Source organism: Ursus arctos, unplaced genomic scaffold (assembly GCF_023065955.2).
Source record: "Ursus arctos isolate Adak ecotype North America unplaced genomic scaffold, UrsArc2.0 scaffold_5, whole genome shotgun sequence".
NCBI lineage: Eukaryota > Metazoa > Chordata > Mammalia > Carnivora > Ursidae > Ursus > Ursus arctos.
The window spans coordinates 59,582,706-59,609,438 of NW_026623067.1; the positions used below are offsets into that span (position 1 = coordinate 59,582,706).

Sequence of the window (26,733 nt, forward strand, 5' to 3'; positions counted from 1 at the left end):
ACTACAGGAGGAAAAATCATACCTACTTTCTCAGGGTCATCATCTCCTCCATTATAGGTAATAGAATATAAATTAAAATCATGCTGTCAAGTTAGGCATGAAAAAGAACAACCCATGTAGGGGTGAAAAGGAATCAGGAGGCTGTCCTAAGTGACTTCCACTTTATTATCCCCTCCTCATCCTGCTCCCTCTGCAATTCATACCAAGTGAAGTTGAAAGAGGATCAGGAAAAAAGATAGTTCTCCTATACCACTCCTCTTGCCTCCTACCTTCACCATCAAGGCCCAGGCACTCTGATATATTTAGGTAGGAATTTAGGGCTCACTGGTGTTTCAAGTATATGTTTGAGTCATTCTTTTGGTTTCTTTCAATTAGACAATATCTAGAGCTACAGGATAAGCCAAGTAATTATTTGCTGAACCTTAGCATGCATCCTCACAAGCAAGACAGGTTTTTTCAGAGGAAAAAATAAGCATAAATATGCGTGCTGAGCTTTACATCATGCAAAAATCCGCTTTTTCTTGTTCTTGTTCTTGTTTTGTTTTGCTTCACCTTTGCCATTTGAAGATGATAAGCTATGAAAATCAGCTAGGAGGGTTAACATCATGGTATTGCACACCCTAACAGGAAGATGAGCAGAACATTACTAAGAATAAATAACTTCTTATCCTTGCATTAGAATCCTTTGGCCAAGCAATGATGATAAGATGTTCTACTATGTATATCTTGTTAAAGTTTTATCTCTGGTTGCTTAAAATTTAGTACAAATTAAAGAAACACCATAATAGATACATCTTTAATTATCTTTTTTTTAACTGTCAGATCCTTGGAGGGTTAGTTTAAAAACAAAGAAGACTTCTCTTTTCTCCTTCTCTGAATTGTAAAGAAAATCCTCAAAGCCATCTCCTTCTGTATTTTTAATCACCTCATAATCAAAATGATCATTCTCTTATGCCAAGTTAGTATTTTTAAAATTCGGTAAGTTGGTGTATATATGCTAATTTGACTACTGTATAAAAATAAACATATTTAAGGAATTCTCATTTTCTAACTGCAGAATTTACTTAAAATAGTTTTTACAAATTAAAAAAATTTTGGGGGGGTGGCACCTGAGCAGCTCAGTCAGTTGTGTCTGCCTTCCGCTCAGGTCATGATCCTGGAGTCCTGGGATAGAGCCCCGCAATGGGCTCCCTGCTCAGTGGACAGCCTGCTTCTCCCTCTGCCTGTTGCTCCCCCTGCTTGTGCATGCTCTCTCTCTCTTGCTCTATCACAAATAAGTAAATTTATCTTTAAAATTTTTTTTGAGTTTTTGTCTATCCTTTAAAATAAACTATTAAAAGATTTTGTACATTTTCTACTTAACACTTGAAAGAGACAAAATGTAGTAGTAGTAGTATGTACGTATAAAAAATAATTCTAGGAGTGCATGGGTGGCTCAGTCGGTTAAGCATCTGCCTTCTGCTCAGGTCATGATCCCAGGGTCCTGGGATCAAGCCCCATGTCAGGCTCCCTGGTTGGCAGGGAGACTGCTCCTGACCTCTCCCTCTGCACACCCCCTCCCCTCCCCCTGGCCTGTGCTCTTTCTAAATAAATAAATAAATAAATAAATAAAATTCTAAAGTACCAAATGAGAAGAAAATGCTCAGGGGAGCTGAATTTTAACTTATAAACAATAACAATAATTACTAAAGATAATTTGTTTATTTTGACAAATAAATTTGTTATCCTACAATTTGGTTAGAATTACTCTTTGAATTGGGAGGAAGAAGATAGAATTGTATTAAAATAGACTTAGCTAAACTAGCAAACAATTTACTAGTTTCCTTATATGTGATTTAACCTAAAATCTAGGATGAAAATAAAATGAACTTTTGTTTGAACACTCTGAAAGGAATGAAGGGAAGTGGGAGTTGCAATGAAGTGTCAGAAGGGAAGGGAACTTCCAATTCTATGGGTGTCTAGTCACATCAGCTTTATGGCAGCAAGAAACACCACAAAGTTATAGAGTAACAGCCAGTTAAACACCTCTGACTTAGAAGTTCAATAAGGGTAGTGGTAAAAGTACAGAGATGCCAATAGTATCATATGGCATTAATGGCTCCCAAAATGCCAAACATCCTGCATTTCCTACACTTCTAACCTCCTACCAATTTGGCCTTCTGAGAGCCATTAATGCAAATAAATCCATATCTAACTAAGCCTTCTATTTTTAGGCAAAGACAAATTTACTTTATATGACTCTACCCATAAAAACATACCTTGAATGCTTTGGTGGGTCACTGAAAGTTCGGCCTGGGAAAATAACCCAGTGAACATTGGAAAACTTTCTCTATTCCTAAAAAATAAATCAATTATTTAATAAATAAATATAAATTTTGAAATGAAAAGAAAAAAAACACTATTTCTCATTCAAACATAATTTAAGGGTTTTTTTCATTTAAAGGAATTTCAAAGTTGCATAATGTTTTTTGCTCCATCCTTCCGATTACTTTTACAATTACTACAAATTTGTTAATATTTACATTTCAAGTGATTGCAAAAATGAAGGAACAAGCTGAAAAATTAATGGATGAAATTCAGGAGTGTAAACAAGATGACCTTAAGTTTAGGTGTGAAAGTCACTTTGGGATGACTGTGTATCAAATAAGGGTAGTGGGGGAGAAAAAACTGGTTCTAAACTATGTATTTTGGTTATCTAAATCCTCAAATACATTGAAAGTTTGTCATTATAGTTTTAGATGTAAGTGCAAGCCACTAATGAGAAAATTCTCAGGTGTTATTTATCATTCTTATATTTCACAGCAGGTAAAGAACATGTATGAAATATTGATGGAAAGAGGTTGAAAGCAAAATTAGGATCATGCCTAATCTGCAATTTTTATCATCTGCCCTGGGATAATTAAAAGTTGATTGAAGAAAAGCAATCAGTTAACTATTTTTTTTCCTCAATTCAATTTATTACATGCAAACGCAATCAAGATATCTCCCTTAAAAAAAAAAAAAGCTGCTTGTTTCAACTGTATAAGAGCAGTTTTTATATACCAGGTATACTTATTTGAGGCCTAAGCAAGAATAATAAATTGTACTGTATGGTGACTAATATAACAAAATAAATATTATTAAATAAAAAAAAAGAAATTTGAAAAAAAAAAGAATAATAAATTGAACACTCCCTCCTGTCTAAAAACAGAGGTGATCAATATAAGTGACCTTGAAAATGGAAATGAAACTGGTCATATATATATATAAAATAATTTCTATGAGGCAAATAGAAAAGAATACTGATTTTTTTCCCTAAAATGCAATTCTTTGAGAAGAGCAAGCTGATTTAAAACAAAACTGAATCATACTTTGAGTCAACAACAGAATTTTTTCCCTTAACTACAAAAGAGAATTTAAGACATAAGCCTGAAAATAGAGCAAACTCTTAACTAAATTATTAAACAATATTTATATTAGGCAAGACAGCAAACAATGTACATGTCTAACAGTAGAGGAATAATTAAATGCATTATAGTACAGGCAAGTTATACAGTGAAATGTTGTGAGGCCATTAAAATTCATGTTTTTAAAAATACGACATGAGAAAATAATTATGATAAATTATTACTTAAAATTTTAAAATAGGATACAAAAAACTATCTGAAGCATGATTCGGCTTAACAGAAAATATAAATAAAGATATATATAAAGCCTAAAATAAAATGTACCAAAATGTTAATAATAGTTCACTCTGGGCAGTGAGATTATGGATGCTGTGTTAGTCTTCTCTAGTTTTCTTTTCTTCCCCATTTCTGTAGGTGAACTTATAGTGCTGATATATTCAGTAATAGGGTTATTTAAACATAGTGGTTCTCATACTTTTTGATCTTTGGTCTCCTTTACATTCTTAAAAATTATTGAGGAACCCAAACAGCTTTTATTTATGTGGCATATACTTATTTATACTTACATATTAGAAGTTAAAATAGGAAAATTTTTAAATAATCATTATTTTAAAAATAACAGTAAAAGCACATTTATCATGATGAGCACTGAATAATATACAGAATTGTTGAATCACTACATTATACATCTGAAACATAACACTGTATATTAACTATACTGGAATTAACATTAAAAAAACTTAATAAAACTGAAGATAAATAAAAATAACAGTAATAATCCAGTAACATGTAGATATATTTTTATGAAAATTTATTTTACAAAATGAAAAAATGAAAAGAATGGCACTATTTCACATTTTTAAAAATGTATGGATGGCTTCATAGAAGACAGCTGTCATCTCATATCTACCATTGCATTCATTCTTTTGCAATACATTGTTTTATGTGAAGTATATAACAAAAACCTGGCCTCACACAGATATACAGTTGGAAAAGGAAGGAGTATTTTAGTAGCCTTTTTGGATAACTATAGTATCACACCAAAGCAAATATCACACCAAAACTCTAAAAGGAATAACTTCTTTAAAGGTTACTGAAAATGTAGAAATTGAAACAACACCAATGAACTTTTTTGTGTTCTGTTGCATTATGACCCAGTCGTCTACCTTGCATTTTGAATGGATCTTTCACCTGCATGTGATTGTGACATTGTGCATTTGTCTTTTAGAAAATACTGATTCACTGAGTTATGCAAATCTTCCTTATATTGATAACACTATTAAACATCAAAAAGATCACCTTTTAAAGATTACCACTGATCTCACTGGAAAATTTTAAGTACTGGAAGCCATCAAGGTCAAGGTGGTAAAAACAAGTTTTCTGACACTAATTTTCACATGAAAGCTTGAATTATTTCATTGGCAACAAATACCAACAGCTGTTTTCCTTGAAGTGACTGGCTTACTTCATTGATTTTCAAGAAAATGTCTGCCATATACCCAAGTGTGAATACTATTTCGTCTGTCATTTATTCTTTCAAGTTAAAAGAAAAAGTGTGCTAATTTTCCTACAATGTTTACAACTCAAACAAGTTACACAAGTGCTCTCAAGACAATGACCACACTTCATTATGCACGAAATGCTCAGGCATACTTCCCCCATCATCACAGAGCATATCAAAAAGATACATATTCAAGAGTAGAAATTTAGTAAAACAAGAACTTTTCTGCTTCATCACGTGCACAAAGTGAAGCTAGCTTTTTTCCTACCTTTTTTTTTTAACTGCTAGTTCATGGCAGTGAAAAATACAGCAACTACTAGTACTATCTGGTGCCACTGCCCTGATTCCTACTAAGGCTTCAGCATTTCATTACCATTTTCTTTAGCACTGTATGTGCAAATGTCAGTACTATGAAATAGGCAAATGATGTGTATTATTATGAAAATAGTTTTGACCTCAAAGACCCTCTGGAAAAAGTCTCAAGGACTCCCAAAGGGTCCACAGACCATACTCTGACAACCACGGTTTTAAAAGAACTGAAAGGATAAAGTCTTTTAAAGTACAATAGTCCTATAAAGTCTAATTTCAGTAAGGTCTACAAATTCTTCCTTCAGGCTATGCTATACATCTTCTTTTTAAATAATATTAATAGACAGAAAATCAATCTGAAACAATCTTTCTCATGAAACGAAACTTTAATCTAGAATGTTTAAAAATAACATTTATGCTGCTAAAGGGGCAATTATTTAAAAACATACAATAATTGTAAAACTCTGAAGAAAACAAAGATTCACTTTAGAGTGCAAAATTACAAAAAAAAACACCCTACAATATAATAAAGCCAAAAATTAGCATACTTACTGGAACAGAGCTTGACTTTGTTCCATTTCATCTTGAGGTTGCTAGGGGAAAAAAGGTAGTTTTCTTTTAACTGATAAATGCTAATACAATGCAACAATTAAAAATTTAACATTTAAAATAATTCTTGTGTTGTTCTTTCTTAGCATCTTCTCTGTTATGGTAAAATACGTATAACATAAAATTCACCATTTTAACCATTTTTACACATACAGTTCTGTGGAATTTTGTGCATACTGTTGTACAACCATTACCAGCATCCATCTAGAGTACTTTTTCATCTTTTCCAACTGAAACTCCACACCTATTAAGCACTAACTCCCCATTCACCCTTCTCCCTGGTATCTACCCTGCTCCTTTCTTTCTACTACTCAGTCTCTACCGTGACTACTCTAAGTACCTAATATAAAAGGAACCATACAATATTTGTCCTTCTGTGACTGAACTTATTTCACTTAGCATGACGTCTTTAAGGTTCACCCATGTTGCACCATGTATCACTATTTCCTCCCTTTCTAATTACGTTGTATGTATGTAACACATTTTGTTTATCCATTCATCTGTTGGTGGATGCTTGGGCTGTTATCGCCTTTTTGCTACTGTGAATAATGGTTCAATGAACGTGGATGTACAAATACATTTTTGAGTCCCTGCTTTCACTTATTTTGGGTATAAATCCAGAAGTAGAGTTTCCGGATCATATGATATTATGTTTAATTTTGGAGGAATCACCATACCATTTTCCACAGTAGCTGCACCATTCTACATTTCCTACCAGCAATGAGAAAGAATACCAATTTTCCCAAATCCTCACCAACACTGGTGATCTTGGGTTTTTTTGTAACAGCTATCATGAGTGTAAGATGGGATCTCAGTGTGGTTTTGATGTGCATTTCCCTAATGATTAATGATGCTGAACATCTTTTCATGTGCTTATTGGCCACTAGTCTATCTTCTTTGGTGAAATGTCTGTTCATACCCTTTGTCCATTTTTAAATCAGTTTTTTTGGTTTTTTTGCTGCTGAGTTGTAAGAGTCTTTATATATTCTGGGTAGCCATCCCTCATGAGATACATGATATACAAATATTTTCTCCCATTCCTTGTGTTGCCTTTTCATCTGTTGATAGTGTCCTTTAATGCACAAAGGTTTTTAATTCATGATTCTAGCTTTATTTATTTTTTCTTTTGTTGCCTGGCTTTCATGTCCAAGAAATCATTGCCAAATCCAACGTCATGATACTTTTCCCCAATGTTTTCTTCTAAGAGTTTTAACTCTAGTGTTTAGTTTTTTTCTTAATTTCTTTCCATAAAAGAATTTATGGAAATTAAGTAGAGAGAAAGGATGTGACCCTCTTTTTACTCCTAGTTCATTAATCCATAATGGTTCTGATAAGCCATTCTTGTCAGGTTCTCAGAACTGCCATACAATCCAGTAATTCCACCTCTTGGTATTTTTCCGAAGAAAATTAAAACAGGAATTCAAAAAGACACATTCAAAAAGACACAACCCCTATGTTCATTACAGCATTATTTACAATAATTAAGAAGTAACCCAAATACACACACACACACACACACACAAACACACACACCCTAGAATATTACTTAGTCATAAAAAATGAAGTCTTGCAATTTATAACAACATGGATACACTTACAGGGCATTATGCTAAGTGAAGTAAGTCAGAGAGACAAAGACAAATACCATATGATGCCACTTATATACAGAATCTAAAAAAAAAACCCAAATGAACAAAAACAAAACAAAACAGAAACAGACTGATAAATCAGAGAACTGATGTCAGAGAGGAGGGGGATGGGGAAATGGACAAAATAGGTAAAGGGGAGTAATAGGTAAAATCTTCCAGTTATAAAATAAATGAGATATGGGGATATAATGTACAGCATAGGGAATATAATCAATAATATTGTCACAACTTTGTATGGTGACTGCTGGTAACTAAACTTACTATGCTGACCATCTGATAATATGTAAACATCAAATCATTATGTTATACACCTGAAGCTAATACAATACGGTATGCCAATTATTCTTCAATTAAAAAAAACCAAATTTGAGATTCAAGATATAGTATCTCTCTGATGAGAATGTTTCAAGTATAATAAAAAGAGAGCTGAGTTGTCTTATTCTAAAAAGGAAACTATGCAATTTTTCCCTGAAGTCTTGAATCTGTGTAAAATTAACCATCTTCTTTCATAAAAACATATGTGTGTGAATAAACATTTTATTTCAAAACAATCAATAAAAATGTTACTTTTTATCCTCAGAGGAAAAAATGTATCTATCTTCCCTTACTTCCTTAAGACTCTGTAAGTATCTCTGGTTAGCTGACTTATTTATACCATGGTGCTAACTAAATCACTCCTAATCTTTCCCCAGGGCAACTGCATTAAAAAGAAACAAAAATTTGAGTATGTAAGTGTGTACACATACACATGCACTCACACACATGTAAGATAATAGAAGGGACTTTCAGGAGCCCATATCTCAAATTATACCACGCAGACTAACATTTTCTTCACAAATTTAAAGTGATCTCTAACAGACAATGGAGATGAAAATCATAACAATTATATTCTGTTTTAACCTTCTGTTTTTCTCACTTCCACCTCTCTACCTAAAAGAGAAAAAAGGAAAGGAAAAAGGAAGAAATGAAATATTTTAAACACCCCCGTTTAAAACAACTGCCTTTCACCAAAGCTGCAACCAAGAAACAGAACTGACTAGCTAAGAAAGGGTAAAAACAGAGTAAGAGAAGAAAGAAAGAAAATAACAGACAAAAAGAATTAATCATTAGTAATTTGCCACTCTTTGAAATAGCATTTCCGATTTTTAATAAGTATGTATTTAATCAATATGCTACATACCTGTAAGACTACATTCTCATTAAGAGGCATTATCTTATTTTTACTCTTTTGCTCTTGTGGATCCTCTCTGAATTTGGACGCAAGTTTAATCTCTGGAGAAGGTGTGCCTAGAATGAAATATAATCATAAATTACTTCCAACATTTTTATCACTCTGCATTGACAATAACTCCATCATTTTACAGAAACTACAAAATGTCATTTAGAATTATTTTGTAAACTATAATTTCCTAATTGCCACTTCTATATATCAAAGTTTTTAAGTTATTAATTTCAAAGAGACACATATACTACACTGGAATAAAACAATACTTGATATCTGTTTCAGGTTGAATGAACGCAAAGGATACACAGAGACAATATAGAGACTTAAACCCCCCTAGAGGGAATTCTTTCTTCTTTTTTAATTCTATGTGAGGATATTTTTAAAAACTCATAATGCTAGTATATAATCCAAAAACAAAGTCTGTGGTTTTTTGGGTTTTTTTTAAAGATTTTATTTATTTATTTGACAGAGAGACAGCTAGCGAGAGGGAACACAAGCAGGGGGAGTGGGAGAGGAAGAAGCAGGCTCCCAGTGGAGCAGGGAGCCGGATGCAGGGCTCAATCCCAGGACCCTGGCATCACGCGCTGGGCCAAAGGCAGATGCTTAACGACTGAGCTACCCAGGTGCCCCCAGAGTCTGTTTTTTAGATGGGAAAGCAAGCTCATATTTTAACTTTTCTTCCCTTCCCAATTCCTAAAAAGAATCCAAAGAAATTAGTTGTTGTTGTTTTTTAATTTTTTTAAAAGAAAATCTGAAGCAACAATGAGAAAAAAGGAAATACACCCACTACAGATCAGAAGATGAGAACGGATTAAAGGGAAACCAAACACTGGTAAACAGCATGTCACTCTACATGGGGAAAGGGGCAGCTCCTTCAGAAATAACTATATGGATTTCTTCTGTGAGAATCTCAGAAAACCACCCAACTCAGAGCAAATCCCACCAACCAAAGACAGAAAAGGGTATGATCACAATGGGTAGTCTCATACTTCACTGAGATTTGTACCAAAGAATCTCAAAATGAATGCTATAGCCAGTTACTCTGTGTAGGAGGATTATCTTCCCTACCAGATAAAGAAATGTACTAAAAGCTAAGGTTGATAAAATACAGTAGTGATGGCACATTACTAAATATAGTCAAGTAGAACAATGAAACAAGAAGTGGACAATAGACTTACACGTATCTGAGAATTTAATATAAAATAATAATGGTATTTTAAACAGTGACAACAAGATGAATAAATATAATAAATATAAATAAAGATAAAAGAAAAACTTTAATGGTCTTGTGGTAGGTAAAATATTTCCAAGTTTGAAAAAATCAAGAAACCCCAGAAGAAAAGACTGACAGAGGTTTTACTTATAAAAACTTAAGGGCACCTGGGTAGCTCAGTTGGTTAAGCGTCTGCCTTTGGCTCAGGTCACAATCTCAGGGTCCTGGGATCGATCCCTACCTATATGGGGCTCCCTGCCCAGCAGGGAGTCTGCTTCTCCCACTCCCTCTGCCCCTTCTCCCGCACCCCCACCCCCTGCGCTCTTGCTCTCTCTCTCAAATAAATAAAATCTTTGAAATAAATAAACCTTACAATTTTTGCATACAAAAAGTATCATGAATAACATTAGAAGTTAACTAGGAAGCTGAGTGAAACTATTCGCAACGTATACATGACAAAGTTTCACCATCTTTAATATATAAATGGTTTTATAAATCAATAATAAAATGAGAATAATTTAGGAGACATATAAGGCAATTCACATACACAAAAACTATGAATAGTTAATATTAAAATATGCCTAACCTTAGTATTCTTAAAAAATGCAAATTAAAATAATTAGATATTTTTTATTTGGCAGTTTGGCAAAGCCTGAATATATCCTTTGTTGGATCTAAAGGAAAAAGCCATCTTTTTTAGGGGTAGTATGTGTCAAGATCTGACATCTGTCTATCCTTTAAAAACAAATCTAATTTTAGCTAGTTATACTAAGGAAATAATCAGAAAAGGAGGCAAAGGTGTAAATATTAGAATATTCACATTTATTACAGTATTGAGAAATACCAAAAATATTATCAATTCATTAAATAAGGGTACATTCATACAGAATAACATGTAGCAATTTAAAAGGTTGAGGAAGATCAATATAACAAGGAGAGAAATATATTTAACACAATACCAATTATGAAAAAAGATATTCATATTGGCATACAGAAGTCTAGAAAAATACATAAATACTAAACACTGGCAATTGTTGGGAGTGCAATTGCAGGGAAGAGTAGGGGGTGGGACCTTACCCTTCCTACATTATATAATTTTGCATTTAGAAAATTTTTATTTTTTTAATAATTAGCAAAAATAATAAAAGTCCATCAATTTGGAAAAGGAAAGAAAAAGAAGGAAAGCAAAGAAAAAACTTGGTTGGAATATTAAAACATACCTCTAACTTCTTCCTCGTGGTACTTTATATAACATAAGAGCAAGTTCTGGAGACTACTATTGCACATTGCCTCTTCCAACTACACGTAGGAAAAATCCCTCCCAGATGAAACTGCAACTTGCCATTGGAGTACCAAGTGAGATTATGTACAGTGAAAAGATTCTGTGAACTATATATAAAAGATCTTTGTGGTGCTTAAGAAGTGTTTCTTTTTTTCCATACCTATTTTCAGACATCCTTGAAAATAAAAAATGGCTCATAAGAAGAAAGCATAAAAGAAATAATGTACCCCTTAAACAGCTATGTAAAATTGATCTTTTTGAACTGTGATGATCAGTGATACATTTTTCTAGAAGCATTTAAAATGACCTAGAAGTGGACCCACGATGTATAGAAAATTGGTAAGTAAAAGGTACTTTAAAAAAATGTATGTACCACATATCAGCAAAATCATTTCAGTCTGACTTCTTTCATTTAGCATAATACCCTCTAGGTCCATACATGCTGTTGTAAATGACATGATCTCATCTTTTTTCATGGCTGTGTACTATTCCACTACACACACACACACACACACACACACACACACACACATCACATCTTTTTTTATCCATTTATCTATCAATGAACACTTAGGTTACTTCCATATCCTGACTATTGTAAATAATGTTGCAATAACCTAAGAGTGCATATATTTTTTTGAATTAGTGTTTTCATTTTCTTTGGGTAAATACCAAGCAGTGGAATTATTGGATCATATGGTATTACTATTTTTAATTTTCTGAGGAACCTCCACACTGTTTTCTATTTCAGTTGTACCAATTTACATTACCACCATCAGGGCACAAAGGTTCCTTTTTCTTCATATCCTCACCAACACTTCTTATTTCTTGTCTTTTTGATTTTAGCCATTCTGACAGATCTAAGGTGGTAACTCTTTGCGGTTCTGATTTGCATTTCCCTGACACTTAGTGATATTGAGCATCTTTTCATACATCTGTTGGCCATCTGCATGTCTTTAAAAAAAAAAATGTCATTTGGGTCCTCTGCCCATTTTTTACTTGGATTGTTTGTTTTTTAGGTATTGAGTTGTTTTAGGTATTGAGTTCTTTATACATTTTTAAATTAACCCCTTATCAGATCTATCATTTGCAAATATCTTCTCCCATTCAGTAGGCTGCCTTTCATTATGTTGATGATTTCCTTTACTGTATAAAAGTTTATTTTGATGTAGTTCCAATAGCTTATTTTTGCTTTTGTTTCCCTTGCCTTTGGAGACATATCTAGCTAGAAAAATGTTACTAGGGCTGATATCAGAAAAATTACTGCCTGTGTTCTCTTCTAGGGTTTTTATGGTTTCAGGTCTTACAGTTAAGTCTTTAATCCATTTGAGTTTATTTTCATGTATGGTATAAGAAATTGCATTCTTTTGCTTGTAGCTGCCCAGTTCTCCCAGCACCATTTTTGAAAAGACTGTATTTTTCCCATTGTATATTCTTGGCCTAATTTATCATAGATCAACTGATCCTATAAGTGTGGGTTTATTTCTGGGTTCTCTATTCTGTTCCATCAATCTTTTGTGCCAGTACCATACTGTTTTGATTACTACAGCTTTGTAGTATATCTTGAAATCTGGGATTGTGACACTTCCAGCTTTGTTCTTTCTCAAGACTGCTTTGGCTATTCAGGGCTCTTTTGTGGTTCTATATGTATTTTAGTATTTCTTCTAGTTCTGTAAAAAATGTTGGTATTTTGATAAGCATTCACTGAATCTGTAAATTGTTTTGCGTGATACCGGCATTTTATTTATTTTTAAAGATTTTATTTATTTATTGGACAGAGAGACACAGAGAAAGAGGGAACACCAGCAGGGGGAGTGGAAGAGGGAGAAGCAGGCTTCCCGCTGAGCAGGGAGCCCGACGCGGGGCTCGATCCCAGGACCCTGGGATCATGACCTAAGCCGAAGGCAAACACTTAATGACTGAGCCACCCAGGCACCCCTGATATGGGCATTTTAACAATATTAATTCTTCCTACCCCTGATCATGGAATTTCTTTCTATTTGTGTCATCTCCAATTTCTTTCATCAGTATTTCATAATTTCCAGAATACAAGTCTTTCACCTCCTTGGTTAAGTTTACTCCTAGGTGTTTTATTCTTTTTGCTACAATTATAAATGGGATCATTTTCTCAATTTCTCTTTCTGCTACTTTGTTATTAGTGTATAATAAGCCACAATAAGAAAGACAAATACCATATGGTTTCACTCATACAGGGAATCTAAAAAACAAAACAAACGAATTCACAAACAAACAAAAAAAGCTGAACTAGACCTATAAATACAGAGAACAAACTGAGGGCACCAGTTGCCAGAGGGTACAGGGATTGGGAGAATGGACAAAATGGGTAAAAGGTAGTGGAAGATACAGGTTTCCAGTTATGGAATAAGTAAGTTACAGTAACAAAAAGCATAGCATAGGGAATATAGTCAATAATACTATAATAACAATGTATGTGACAGATGGTAGCTAAAACTGTGGTGAGCCTAGCATAACCCATAAAGTTAAATCACTATGATATACACCTGAAGCTAATGTAACATCATGTGTCAACTATACTCAAATTTAAAAAATTAAATATATATGAATATACCAAGGATATTTGGTATTTCAGACTGAAATAATCAGACTGGTTATTAAAAAGTACTATTCACTTATGCAAATAAACAAGTTCTAGGGTTAAGCTGGAAATTTTTGCAAGGAGAAGAGCTATCTGGGTGTCACTTGCATATCTCTGAAGCCCTCTCTAGGAGTCATAAACATCTTCCAGAAGTTATAATTCCCCTTACCATCCTTATAGTCATAGACCTTAATATTAATAGACCTGAGGGTCTCTTACAGATAAGTATAAGAAACTAATCCTGTGTAAAGTTAAAAACAAAACTAACTATAAAAGGAGAAGTTGAAAGAATAATAACACTTAGCAAATTAAAGGGACTACTTAGTGAAAAAAAATTATTTCTCACCTTTGTACATTCCACTTATACCAGGATGGAGACTGAACTCAGATCTAAGAGATGTGTCTTCATCAAAGAGCAACCTTTCAAATACCAAAAGAGATTAGATTATGTTTCCTAAACACAGACTAACAATTTAACCACAATTTTTTATTATACCTAAACTTGCTAAAAATTCTTAGTTGCACCACACTATTAATATCTACACCAAAATATTTTTTCAGATGTGTACCCTTTAATTAAAGACTTATATAAAATGAAAAATACAGACTTATTCATATGGCCAAGTTCATTTTTATAATACCCTGTTATTTCTGAATAGTTGGGAGTAAGGAACGAATATCAATATAGTTTCTGAACAGAGACGAAATGAGATGATTTGAGGGAACAGTGCTGGTAGGTTTTCTCCTTCACATTTCTCTATACCACAGAGAATTTGAGATTAAAATCCCAGGACTGAATCTGAGTGTGTATTTTCAGAATAAAAATGATAGAGTTCTTTCAGTTTTTGGATTCACTTCTTACTATCTTCTAAGCAATACTAAGGTAACAGAGAGAAGACATACAGTCCATCCCCTCAAGAAGCTTCAAATTCAGTGACAAATACAAAACTAAAAAATAGTAATGATATGCCACTATGCTTGTAGGCAGATTTAAGTGTTTTATCTTTTCTCTTTAAAAAAAAAAAAAAAAACCCTACAGATTTCAAAAACAGGCAAAGGACTTGAAAAGAAATTTATCCAAAGACGACGTACAAATGACTACCAAGAACACAAAAAGATGCTCAACACGACTAAATATTAGGAAAATGCACATCAAAACCACAGTGAGATATCACATCACATCCATTAGGTTATGATTAAAAAAACAAAACAGAAAATAACAAGTAGTGGCAAGGATATGGAGAAATTGGAACTCCTGTGCATTGCTGGTGGGAATTTAAAATAGTATAACCACTGTGGAAAACAGTATGGTCGTTCATCAAAAAAGAGATCTTTAACCACCATTTGATCTAGTAATTCCATTTCTGGGTATGTACACAAAGTAACTGAAAGCAGGGATTTGAAAAGATATTTGTACACTCCTGTTCAGAGAAGCATTATTCACAGGAGCCAAGAGGCGGAAGCAACCCAAGTGTTCATCAACAGATAAGTGAATAAACAAAACGCAGTATATACCTGAAATGGAGTATTATCCAGCCTTAAAAAGGAAGGTAATACTGATACATGCTCTAACATAGACAGACCTTAAAAACGCACCAGTGCTTGCTTCGGCAGCACATATACTAAAATACGAATTGGAATGATACAGAGAAGATTAGCATGGCCCCAGTGCAAGGATGACACACACATTCATGAAGCATTCCATATTTAAAAAAAGAATTATGCTAAGTGAATGAACCAGACACAAATGGATAAATATTATATGATTCCACTTATATGACATAGCTAAAGTAGTCAGAGCCATAGTGATCAAAAGTAGAATGGTGTTGCCAGGGACTGGGAGCAGGGAGGAATGAGGAGTCAGTGTTTAATGCGTGCAAAGTGTTTGGGAAAATGAAAAAGTTCTAAAGTCAGATAGTGCTGATGGGTGCACAACAATGTGAATGTACTTAATACCACTGGGCTGTATACTTAAAAATGGTTACAATGGTAAATTTTATAATATATATTTTTTACGATGATAAAAAATGAAATTAAAAAAAACTTTTCAGAATAAAACTATGTACTAAGGCATGAATATATGATTTGGTACTAACTGGGTTCTTTTGTTTCCCTACTTGTTCATTCTGCTTTTCACTTTTTTAAGGAAAATTACAAACAACAACAACAAAAGAGACGATAGTATACTTATCGGCTAGGCTCATCAATTACCAGTACACAGACAGTCTTATTTCTTCTATAATCCTTCTGCCATCCTCTCTGCTCCTGCCAGTCCCTCACTAGATTATTCTGAAATATGTCCTGGACATCTTATGCCAATATGCAACTCTAAAAGATAAGGATACTTTTCAAAACAATACTATAATAACTACACCTTTAAAAACCATAATTATCACACTTCTAAAAAGCCAGTAATTCTTTAATATTACTGAATTTACAGTCTTTAGTAAACAGCCTCTGAAATGGCTCCTGGTATTTATGCCCTTATGTGAACCCCTCTCTTGAGTAAAGTCTGGATCCTCTAATGAAAAGAATATGGCAAACATGTTAGGATGTTACTTCTGAGAAACACACTGGCTTTCATGTTGCTTTCCCTCTCTTATTCTCTTCCCTCTCATGGAAGTTAGCTTGCCATGCTGTGAAACTCTCTGTGGAGAATCCCATGTGCCAAGAAACCAAGGGAACCCTCCAGTCAACCATCAGAGAGAATTGAATCTTAACAAGCACTATGCAGGAAGTGAATCCTTCTCAAGACCAGAGGGCCGCTGGGGTGGGTCAGTAGGTTAAGCGTCTGCCTTCTGCTCAGGTCATGATCCTGGAGTCCTGAGCTCCATACTGGGCTCCCTGCTCAGCGGGGAGTTTGCTTCTCCCTCTGCGTCTCACCCCACTCATGCTCTGTCTCTCAAATAAATAAATAAAATCTGGAGGAGGAGGAAGAGGAAGAAGAAGCAGGAGGAGGAGGAGGAGGAGGAGAAGGACCATGATGACAAAGACTAGATGAGGGGCGCCTGGGTGGCACAGCGATTAAGCGTCTGCCTTTGGCTCAGGGCGTGATCCTGGCGTTATGGGTTCGAACCCCACATCAGGCTCCTCCGCTATGAGTCTGCTTCTTCCTCTCCCACTCCCCCTGCTTGTGTCCCTCTTTCACTGGCTGTCTCTGTCAAATAAATAAATAAAATATTAAAAAAAAAAAGAACTAGAGATGAATGCAGCCTTGTACATCTGTGAGCCTGACGACACAGATAAGCCACTCCTGAATTCCTGACCCACAGAAACTACAAGATAATAAATGTTTACTGTTAGAAGTTGCTAAGTTTTGGACTAAGCTTTTCTACAGCAAAGGAAAACTAAACAGATTGTAGTCACAATTCCCCAACTATTTCTTTTTAGTTGTTTTGTTCAAATCAAGAGCCAAACAAGGTGCCCACATTGCATTTGGTTGCTATATCTAAGTATCTTTTTAAATATATAAATTACCCCCCCTGCAATTTAATAGTTGAAGTAATTAGACTGGTTTTTCTCCTTCTGTCTCCCACATTTTGAATTTTCTAACTGCATGTCATTAAACATGTTCCTCTATCTCAAATATTTCCTATAAACTGGTTATTAGAGCTAGAAGTTTGATCTGATTCAAGTTAACTGGGGCTGGAATGCATGTGTGTATTTCCTACAGGAGATAATAAAGTATGTGTTGAGAAAGGTAGTCTTGTGCATAGTCTTTCAGCCCCCCTTCAGCCTTGGGCCCAGAACACTTTCTTATCAAGATTTAGAGTCCTCCCAGCCTGTGCTGGACTTATTACCTTGTATGGGAATACCTTTCCCAGTTTCAGACCTGGGTGTACTCCTTTGTTGTGAAAGCATATGTGTCATATGTTATCTGGAAAACCCCACTACTATGTATGTCCTCTGTGGGGACAAGATGAAGTCATTCTGTGGCACAAGAGAAGTGTGTGCAGACCAATGGCCCTGCATCAACTGCAGAGAGTGACTGCTAGCCGTGGGGGCCAATACCTACTACTGAAGCTGATCTTGTTTTGTCTCTTCTCTATGTGAGTAAAGTATTGTTCTAGCCTGCCACCACTTTGATCTTGGACTTCCAGCCTCCAGAACCATAAGAAAATGTACTTGTTGGTTAAGCCATCCAGTGTGTGGTATTTTTATGGCAGCCTGAGCAAACTAATACACTACTAGTCTTCCCTAGCTTCCCAGAATAAGATATCGTATCATATTTAGAATCCACAATATTAATATTATCACTAACAGTATGATTACTGAAGTTACTTTGCAGTTCTTTATGTCCTTGGAGTATATCTTATCTGGCATGCATAGATTAATTCTATGTTTAAAAGACACTTAGTTTCTTTTGGTGTAATTATGCTAGCAAGTCAATAAATAATTAGGTTCACCTGTTTAATCTTGCTTTTTAGAAAGTTTTTTCATGTTGGTTTAATTTTGTTTTATAATTATGTAAACCATAAATGTATAAAACAAGATCTATTTAGAGAAGTCTAGCCTTGCCTCATCTTGTCTCTTCACCCATCTGTTCTCTCACTTCCCATTTTTAAAAATTGTCTGGTTTATTCTTCCAATGTGTTTTTGAAAATATAAGCAATAGGAGTATACATGCCCTTGCCCAGTCTTACATAAGCAGTAGCATTCTATATATACCTCTTTACTTACTTTGTTTTTCCTTAACAATAAATCCAGTAGGTTGATCAGTCTAGGGGAAAGAGACTTTATTCATTCCTCTTTATTAATTCATAGTATACCACTGTGTGGATTCTCACCCAGTTTTTTAAAAATATTTATTGATCTAAGTAATCTCTACACCCAACACGGGGCTTGAACTCATAACCCTGAAATTAAGAGTCACATGCTCTTCCAACTGAGCCAGCCAGGCACTCCTATTCTCAGTTTTAAAAGCTTAGCAAAAGATGACTATGAAATTTGAAAAAAAGGGAGGGAAGAATAAGAAAACTTACAGAACTATCTCATTTTCCATTCCCAAACACAAATATACATCACATACATAATCTCACATACATTACGAAGAAAGAACAGGTTACTAAGAAAAATAAGTCACCATTAACAACAACAACAACAAGAACAACACCACCCATACCTCCTTATAGTTCTAAGCACCAGCAAAACTAATAATGAAAAGGACTCCAGTCCGTAATCTAACACACGGTCTGTGAGAGTGAATGCTGGCTCCTTCTATAAGGAGAAAAAGCATCTTTTTTGGCTCAATTACTATTGGCCATTACCAAGGAATGAAAATTTTATTATTCAAATATTGGTAATACCATTACTACAGCACATTTTTCTAAGTAAGAAAATCTAGGGATGCCTGGGTGGCTCAGTCAGTTGAGTGTCTGCCTTTGGCTCAGGTCATGATCCCAGGGTCCTGGGATCGAGCCCCACATCAGGCTCCTTGCCCCACAGGGAGCCTGCTTCTCCTTCTGCCTGCCACTCCCCTTGCTTGTGCTCATGCTCGTTCTCCCCACGACCCCCTCCCCCGGCCGCCCCCCAGCCAAAAGATAGATAAATAAAATCTTAAAAAAAAGAAGTAAAAAAGTCTATTCATCTTAATGTCCCTAAAAGACAGAATTATTTTACTTTTTAAATTTTTTTAAGTTTTTTTTTTAATCTAAAAATAACACAAAAAAGGCATGAAGGAATTGTGGAAGCTAATGGGACTGTTCTATATCTTCATAGTGGTAATGGTTATTACACAACTGCAGGTGTTTATCGAAACACACAGAATTGTACATTAAAAAGAATGAATTTCACTGTATGTAGATTGCACCTTAATAAAGAGTGAAAAAAGTAACATAACGATGTTAATTTTCCATAAGTAAATGTATAAATTTAACTTTATACCAATAAAAGTACCAACAAGACTTTTCACTGAACTAGACAACTGATTCTAAAGTTCATGTGGTAAAATAAATAAGAACAGCCAGGAAAATGTTTTAAAATAACAGTAAGGAGATAATAACCTACAGGAAATTAAAATATTTTTGGATATAAAATGTTTTTAAAATGTGAAACTAGCACATAAAATGATAAACCAATGAACAGAATAAAATCTCCTAAATAAACTCACATACATATAAGAATTTAGTACATTAAAAAGGTGGCATCTCAAATCAGAGAAAAATATAGGATTTTTCAAAAAAATACTGGAACAATGAAGGAGACATTGGGAAAATAATTTCGTTGGATCCACACTTCACACTGTACTCTGAAAAAATCCTACATGAATCAAAATGTAAATGTTTAAAATGAAAGAAAAAGTATAAAAGAAACCAAGGAGGGATTTTTTTATCATTATGAAGGAAAAAAAGTTTTTCTAATTATGAGATAAACCCAAATAATTCAGTTATTAAGATTACAAATACACAAACCCTTTCACAGAGTGCTTCTATTTTTAGAAAACAATTTTATATATGTTTGAGAACATATATACATATCTTAGAAAATATCTCTGGGAGGACAAAAAAATCAAATATATTGGTTGCCTGTGGCAAAGAAGACTGAGTGGCTGAGGAGATAGGGATGAAAAGATTTTTACTACACACCCTTTCATACTTAAAAAAACTTCCCTGAACCATGTAAATATATTACCTATTCAAAAAAACTATAGAAAATGTGGGCAATAAAGATAAGTATAAATAAGAAGATAGAAATTTCCTATAAGTCTACTTGTATTAAGACTTTGGTGGATTTCCTTTCAGCTTTCTATGGAGGCTTACATACGACAGAACCATAAATTCTTTCACAAAGTTTGGATCAATCTGTATTAAGTTTTAGAAACTACATTTCGCACTTAACATTGTATTTAAACATTTGCAATGTCACTACAATTCTTCCTAAAATCATTAAATATTGATAATACTCCCTCAAAAGGATATATGATTTATTTATTTAAGCATAAGGATATAATTTATTTAAGCATTATATAATTCTAAAACATTTGTTTTTAATTTTTCATTATTGCAAATGCCTCTGAGATAATTCCCTTATACATAAATCTTTCGGTTTTTTTTTTTCCTTAAGAGAGGAGTCAGGACTATTTTTGATACTAAAAGGAAAATGAGAAGAATGGGGCCCAGGAAAATTAACTTATCCATGTTCAGTCAATAAATTAACTGAAAAGAGACATTAACTTCTTAGTGAATCCTAGTCAAACTACCAGACTACATTAATAACTAATACTCTAAAAGTCACTGACCACTTCATTACAGATGCAGTATTTTAATAATAAAATTTACCTATAAATATTGGAAAAATGAGACAGTACCAAGCAGTAACAATAGAAGAGGGAAGTAGAAATTAGATGGCTGGGTTAAAAGGAAAACTTTCAGGGAAAACCTAATTGAAATTTTCAGATAATGTTCACCGTTTTGTTAAAAGTACAATAAAATTTGGGGGGACAATTAGGTTTTCAATTTTATGTTATCAAAGTTTTGATAGCACAGTCCTCATGTCGTGCTAAGGCTCTGATTCATAAAAAATCTAATTAAATATCCTTTCAGTGTAACAATTCTAAAAATAGTACTTGCTACCACTGTGTTATCACCGGAGTTGCCACTACTTTGATACACACCCTGACCAAAATGTTGCTTTCTTTTTTTTTTAAAGATTTATTTATTTTTATTTTATTTATTTATTTTGCATCCACTATTTTTTTATTTAAATTCAATTAATTAACATATAATATTATTGGTTTCAGAGGTAGAAGTCAGTGATTCATCAGTCTTATATACTGCCCAGTGCTAATTACATCACACGCCGCCTTCCTAAGATTTGAGAGAGAGAAAGAGAGAGAGAATGTGCACACATGGGCACGATTAGGGGGAAGAGCAGAGGGAGGGAGGAAGTCTCAAGCAGACTCCCTGTTGAGTGTGCAGCCCAAGGTGGGGCTCAATCTCACAACCTATGAGGTTATGACCCGAACCAAAATTATGAGTTGGACACTTAACCGACTGAGCCCCCAGGTGCCTCCCAAATATTGCTTTCTTTAGCCAATTTAATGTGGATTATTAAATCCTTGTCTCCTTGTACTTTGCTTTCTTTTCCTCCTTCCCCAGGTATACCCTTTGTAACAAAGCATTTTTCTATCTAGACAATTCACATGAAGACAGTGTTGGTCTGACTTGGACAGAATTAACACTCCTCTTGCAGGGTAATGGTGTTGAATTAGCTTTTTACTAAATGCAATTGTAATGCTCAGAAGAAACATGACCTGAACACACACACAAATCCACGTAACAATGAACTAAGGCGCGGTTCTGTTTAAATCTACTGCATAGGATTAATTTGAGATATATCCCTTCATGTTATAGAGCAGTCAACCTTACCAGAGGCTGAAATAGAATACAAGGGTTGGTAAAAAGCTCCCAGGGCACATATACAAAAAATGGATCATGCCTCTTAGAAAACAAATTATAAGCTAACAAAATCTTATTAGTCGGAAACTTGAATTTTTACAAAAGATGAACAGCAACACCTACCAAGCCACAAAAAAGACTGGATGCAGGGCGCCTGGGTGGCTCAGTCACTTAAGCGTCTGCCTTCGGCCCAGGTCATGATCTCGGGGTCCTGGGATTGAGCCCCATGGTGGGTTCCCTGCTCAGCGGGGAGGTCTGCTTCTCCCTCTGCCCCTCCCCCTGCCTGTGCTCTCTCTCGCACTCTCTCTCTCTACTAAACAAATAAAATATTAAAAAAAAAAAAAAAAAAAAAGACCGGATGCATTTTCAAACATGGTTTCCAGAGAGAAGGAAACCTAGGACTAAATCCAAACTCCCAAAGAGTGTTTTTTCAAATATTAACACACCTGGCAACCTGGTTCTTTATAAACCTTGCCTACCTAATCCCAAAGGTGATCAAACCTTTTCTCCTATCTTAGCAAAAAGACCTTAAGAGCTGCAACACTTAAGGATTACTTAGCTACATGAAACTGTGTTTTGCCTCTTAGGGATCTTTACTAGAACCTGTGTCCCTCATTCTAGTTAAAGTTGCGACCTAGAGCATAAAAAAACAGCCAAAATGAACTGCACACAAGCAAAAAAGATGAAAACAAAAAACAAAACACAATGGTCCCAACAATTCAGTTCCAGCAATGCTTAGACTTTGACCATATTGCCATGCCAATAAGACCACTAGTTTTTAACCTTGAGCTTATGAGGTCTGAAAAAATTATGTCTGTATGGCATTGCAGAGAAGCATTTTAAATTAATCACAGGGGAAGAAAAAGATTGGCCAGCTAAGATAGAATGAGCCACCTAAAGCCTATTTCTCCTCTCATTACATAAAAACTCAGAGTATTTTTTAAAAGCTCCCTGAGTCATCTGAAAAGTAAACAATAGCAGGTAGATTGAGGACTGAAGTCAAAATCTAAACACCATATAATAGGTGAATTTTCAGAGTTTCTTTTTGTTGTTTTGTTGGTCCTTAATTTGTCTCCAGCTTTGATCCAAGGCTACCAATCCTACCATACAGTGGGCTCAGACAGCAGAAACTCCAGAAGAAACCCCCTATCTCTATCCTGAAGACTAGGGAAAGGGATCCCTGAATGCCAGAAGCGTGGGGGGAAATCTCTGGGTTTTATTTATTTTCCCTCTTTAGTCTCAGAAATATACTGCTACCAACCATGGCAATTTGGGCACTTAAAACCCAAGACAAAACCTGTCTCTCTCGGAGAGTATCTCTTTTATTTTCTTCTCTCTCTTAACACTTTTCCCTGGAGGTGGCCTTAGTTGGAAGGGACTGCTCTGAAGTAAGAAAGCTAAGAGAAATCTGTCTTTCTGGTCATATGAACCAGCATGTGGGTATGGGGAAGGAAGGGTACATGAGACTCCTGCAGGGGAGAAAAAAAGAGAGAGAGAGAGCAGAAAAGGGGAATCACCTAATTCTGTATACAATTCAATGTAAGTCTCAGGCTCAACCCTGAGCTGTCCACTATGCAAAGCAAATTCAAAGAAACACAACAAAGGCTTACAGAACTGAACTACGATATTAACTACTGCCCAAGTCCCAGATTAACCCTTGAGTGGTACATGAGTCAGACTCAAAAAGCATAGTAAAGGCTCTGAAAATTGGACTGATGTAACCACACTCACAGGACGCAAAACAGAATGTGCAGTCAGAACCTAATAAGGCTGATTGCCTGTCAAAACAAAAATCAACCCTGTAGAGGATTTTAACAGGACCAAGAATCCAGAACCTAAGATTCAAAATACATAGGTATAATCCCCAATTACTCAACATGCAAGGAACAGGAAAATCTAATTCTTGAGAGAAAAGATAATTAACAGATGCCAACCACACCCCATGACCAAGATGCTGGAATGACAAGACAAAGACTTTAAAGCAGTTATTATAATCATTATCTATGAGTTAAAGGTAAACAGTCATCAAATAGATGAAAACATTGACGTTCAGCAGAGATATAAAAACTATAAAAAAGAATCACTGGAAATATTTAGAAGAGAAAATTATAGTATCTGAAATTAAAAATTCACTGGATGGGCTCAACAACAGAATGGAGATGATAAAGGAGAGTAAGTAACTTCAGAGATAGAGCAATAGAAATTATACAGTCTGAAGAACTGAGAGAAGAAAATTAATACAGCTTCAGGGAGGGATTTGGGAACAGTATCAAAAGGTCTAACATTCATGTCATCTGAAGTCCCAGAAGAAGAGAAAGAGATTGGTATAGAAAAAAATATACAAAGAAATCATGACAGAACACTTCCCAAGTTTGCTAAAAGACATAAATTTATATATTCAGTAAGCTCAGTGAACCCCAAACAGAAAAAACACACAAAAAAATCATGCCCAGACACACTGTTATCAAACTGCTGAGAACCAAAGACAGGGGAAAACTGAAATCAGATAAAAAAAAAACGTGATACATTATACATACAAGAATAGCGATTTAAATGGGTGAGAGGACTTAACTACAAAGGGGCAGCACAAGGGAGTTTCTTTTGGAGTGATGGGACTATTGTGGATCTTGACTATGATGGTTGTTATAAGACTCAATGTATTAGTCGAAATGCTCCCTATACACCAAGAGCAAATATTACTATGTGTATATATAAATGACCCAAACACCTGGGTGTCATCATCTCTGCTCTAAATAATTCCAATTTAAACCTGGAAGCTTGCTAGAAATGCAGAATTTCAGATCCCACCCTAGAACTCCTGAATTGGACTCTGCATTCTAACGGGATTCTGGAGTGATTTTATAAGGATATTAAAATTTGAAAAGTCCTGCTCTAGAGCATGCTTGAGTGAACGAAAATCTGATTATGCTTCTCCTCCACTTAGCATTTTACAAAGACACACGCAAGATACATGAGGCCTTATATTCTCTCACCCTACCTTCCTCTCCAGGGTCATCTTTCACCACACCCCACCTCACCATCTAACACTTCACTTCAGTAAGAATTAACTACTTGTATATTCCAGCACACAATTCAATTCTATGTCATCCCCCCTCAACACCTTTACCCATGCACTTCCCTCAGCCTAGAACACCTCTTCATCTGCCTAATTCCTAACCCACCTTCAAGTCTGTATTCAGAAGTCAAGCCCAGCAATCTCTAAGGACTACCTGGGCTCTTAAACCAGCCAAAGCATACTTCATCCCTGGACTTTCACATTTTAGTGAAATTATCTGCTTATAAAAAAAAAAAAAGAAAGAAAGAAAAGGAAAGAAAAGAAAAGAAAGGAAAGGAAAGGAAAAGAAAAAAGAAAAAAGAAAAGAAAATTATCTGCTTATGTGTCCTCCCTGGCCTTTAGGTTTCTCAAAGGTAGTGGCCTCATCTCTTCTATAGTTCCCCTGGATCTAGCACAGAGAACTAGGTATGTTCAAGGTTTTGATGAACTGAACTACCATCTTCTTTTGATTCTTATAAAACCATTCGTTTCCAATTTAGTTGCAAACGGTTCCCCCACCACACATTCTTTTCCTGAAATTATGTTAACCATCTCCTAGATCAGAGCTTCCAGTTGCTTAAAGCAAAATGCATTTCAGAAATCTAGACCCAACACTTTTTTGCCTGTACAAAAGGACTTAGCCTCTGGCTAAGAGGAAAGGTTTTTGTTTCTGTTTTCTCTTTTTTTAGATGCCATAAAGCCATCTACCGTAAAACTCATTTTGTCCTAAACTAAAGGGTGGGGGGACTGTGTTCCCTTTATTTACAAGTTCTTAGCTCAGGCCTGGCTGCCTCACAAGACTCAAATTCCGCCTGCCATTACACACTCATCTGGTAATAATTTCTACTCAAATCTCCGAGGGCCACTCCACAGCAAGTACGCAGCACAATGGCGGGTGCCTTGTCCAAGGCCTGGCGCTAACGGTGGTCACCTTCTCCAGGGCAGCTCCTCTTCTTCCAGGTCGCTCTCAGTCACCGACCCGTCTATCACCGTTTCATCACTGTCCCAGTCTGGGGCCTGGGCGGCTTCCTCCATCTTCACTTCGCACTCGGAACCTTTTTTATCCTCCTTCTCTAACGCCCCGCTTCCTGCGAAAAGAAAGGGCACTCTGAGGCACTCTGACGGTCGGGGGAAACTGTGAGTGAAAAATGAAATTCGAGAGGGTAGGCGGGAGGCAGGCCTGGTGCAGAGGGCTGAGGGCACAGCGAAGGAACGACGGTCGTCGTCGGGACGCGGTCCCGCTCGGCCCCCCTCGCCGCACGCCGCCGGCAGGGGGAGCCGCGCGCCGCACGTCGCAGCCGCGTGCGGCCCCGCCCCCCGACACCGTGGCCGGAAGTGGCTGGCGGAGCGCCCGCCCGCTCTGGGTTTCCCGGCCGCCTGAGGCGTGCCCCCCCCCCAACCGCATCCGCTTTCTGTGCTTTCTAACCGACTTTTTTCGCTGGGCGGAGTGACTGGCGTCGGGGTCGTGGGGATCAGAAACGGAGCGGTGCC

General features: G+C 35.6%; 1 protein-coding gene and 1 pseudogene across 1 annotated transcript in view; one reads left to right on the plus strand and one right to left on the minus strand.

Annotated features, from left to right (window-relative positions):
• ANKRD31 (ankyrin repeat domain 31) overlaps positions 1-26,503 on the minus strand; it is a 158,080-nt gene extending 131,577 nt beyond the window's left edge. The window contains exons 1-5 of the mRNA XM_026498776.4: positions 26,174-26,503; positions 14,138-14,211; positions 8,635-8,741; positions 5,749-5,789; positions 2,259-2,335 (exon numbers count right to left, since the gene is read on the minus strand). Coding sequence (XP_026354561.1) covers positions 2,259-2,335; positions 5,749-5,789; positions 8,635-8,741; positions 14,138-14,211; positions 26,174-26,277 — 403 coding nt within the window. The 5' untranslated portion in view covers positions 26,278-26,503. The remainder of the gene's footprint in view (positions 1-2,258; positions 2,336-5,748; positions 5,790-8,634; positions 8,742-14,137; positions 14,212-26,173) is intronic.
• Positions 15,390-15,502, plus strand: LOC113255400 (U6 spliceosomal RNA; annotated as a pseudogene).
• Positions 26,504-26,733: the final 230 nt, after the last annotated feature.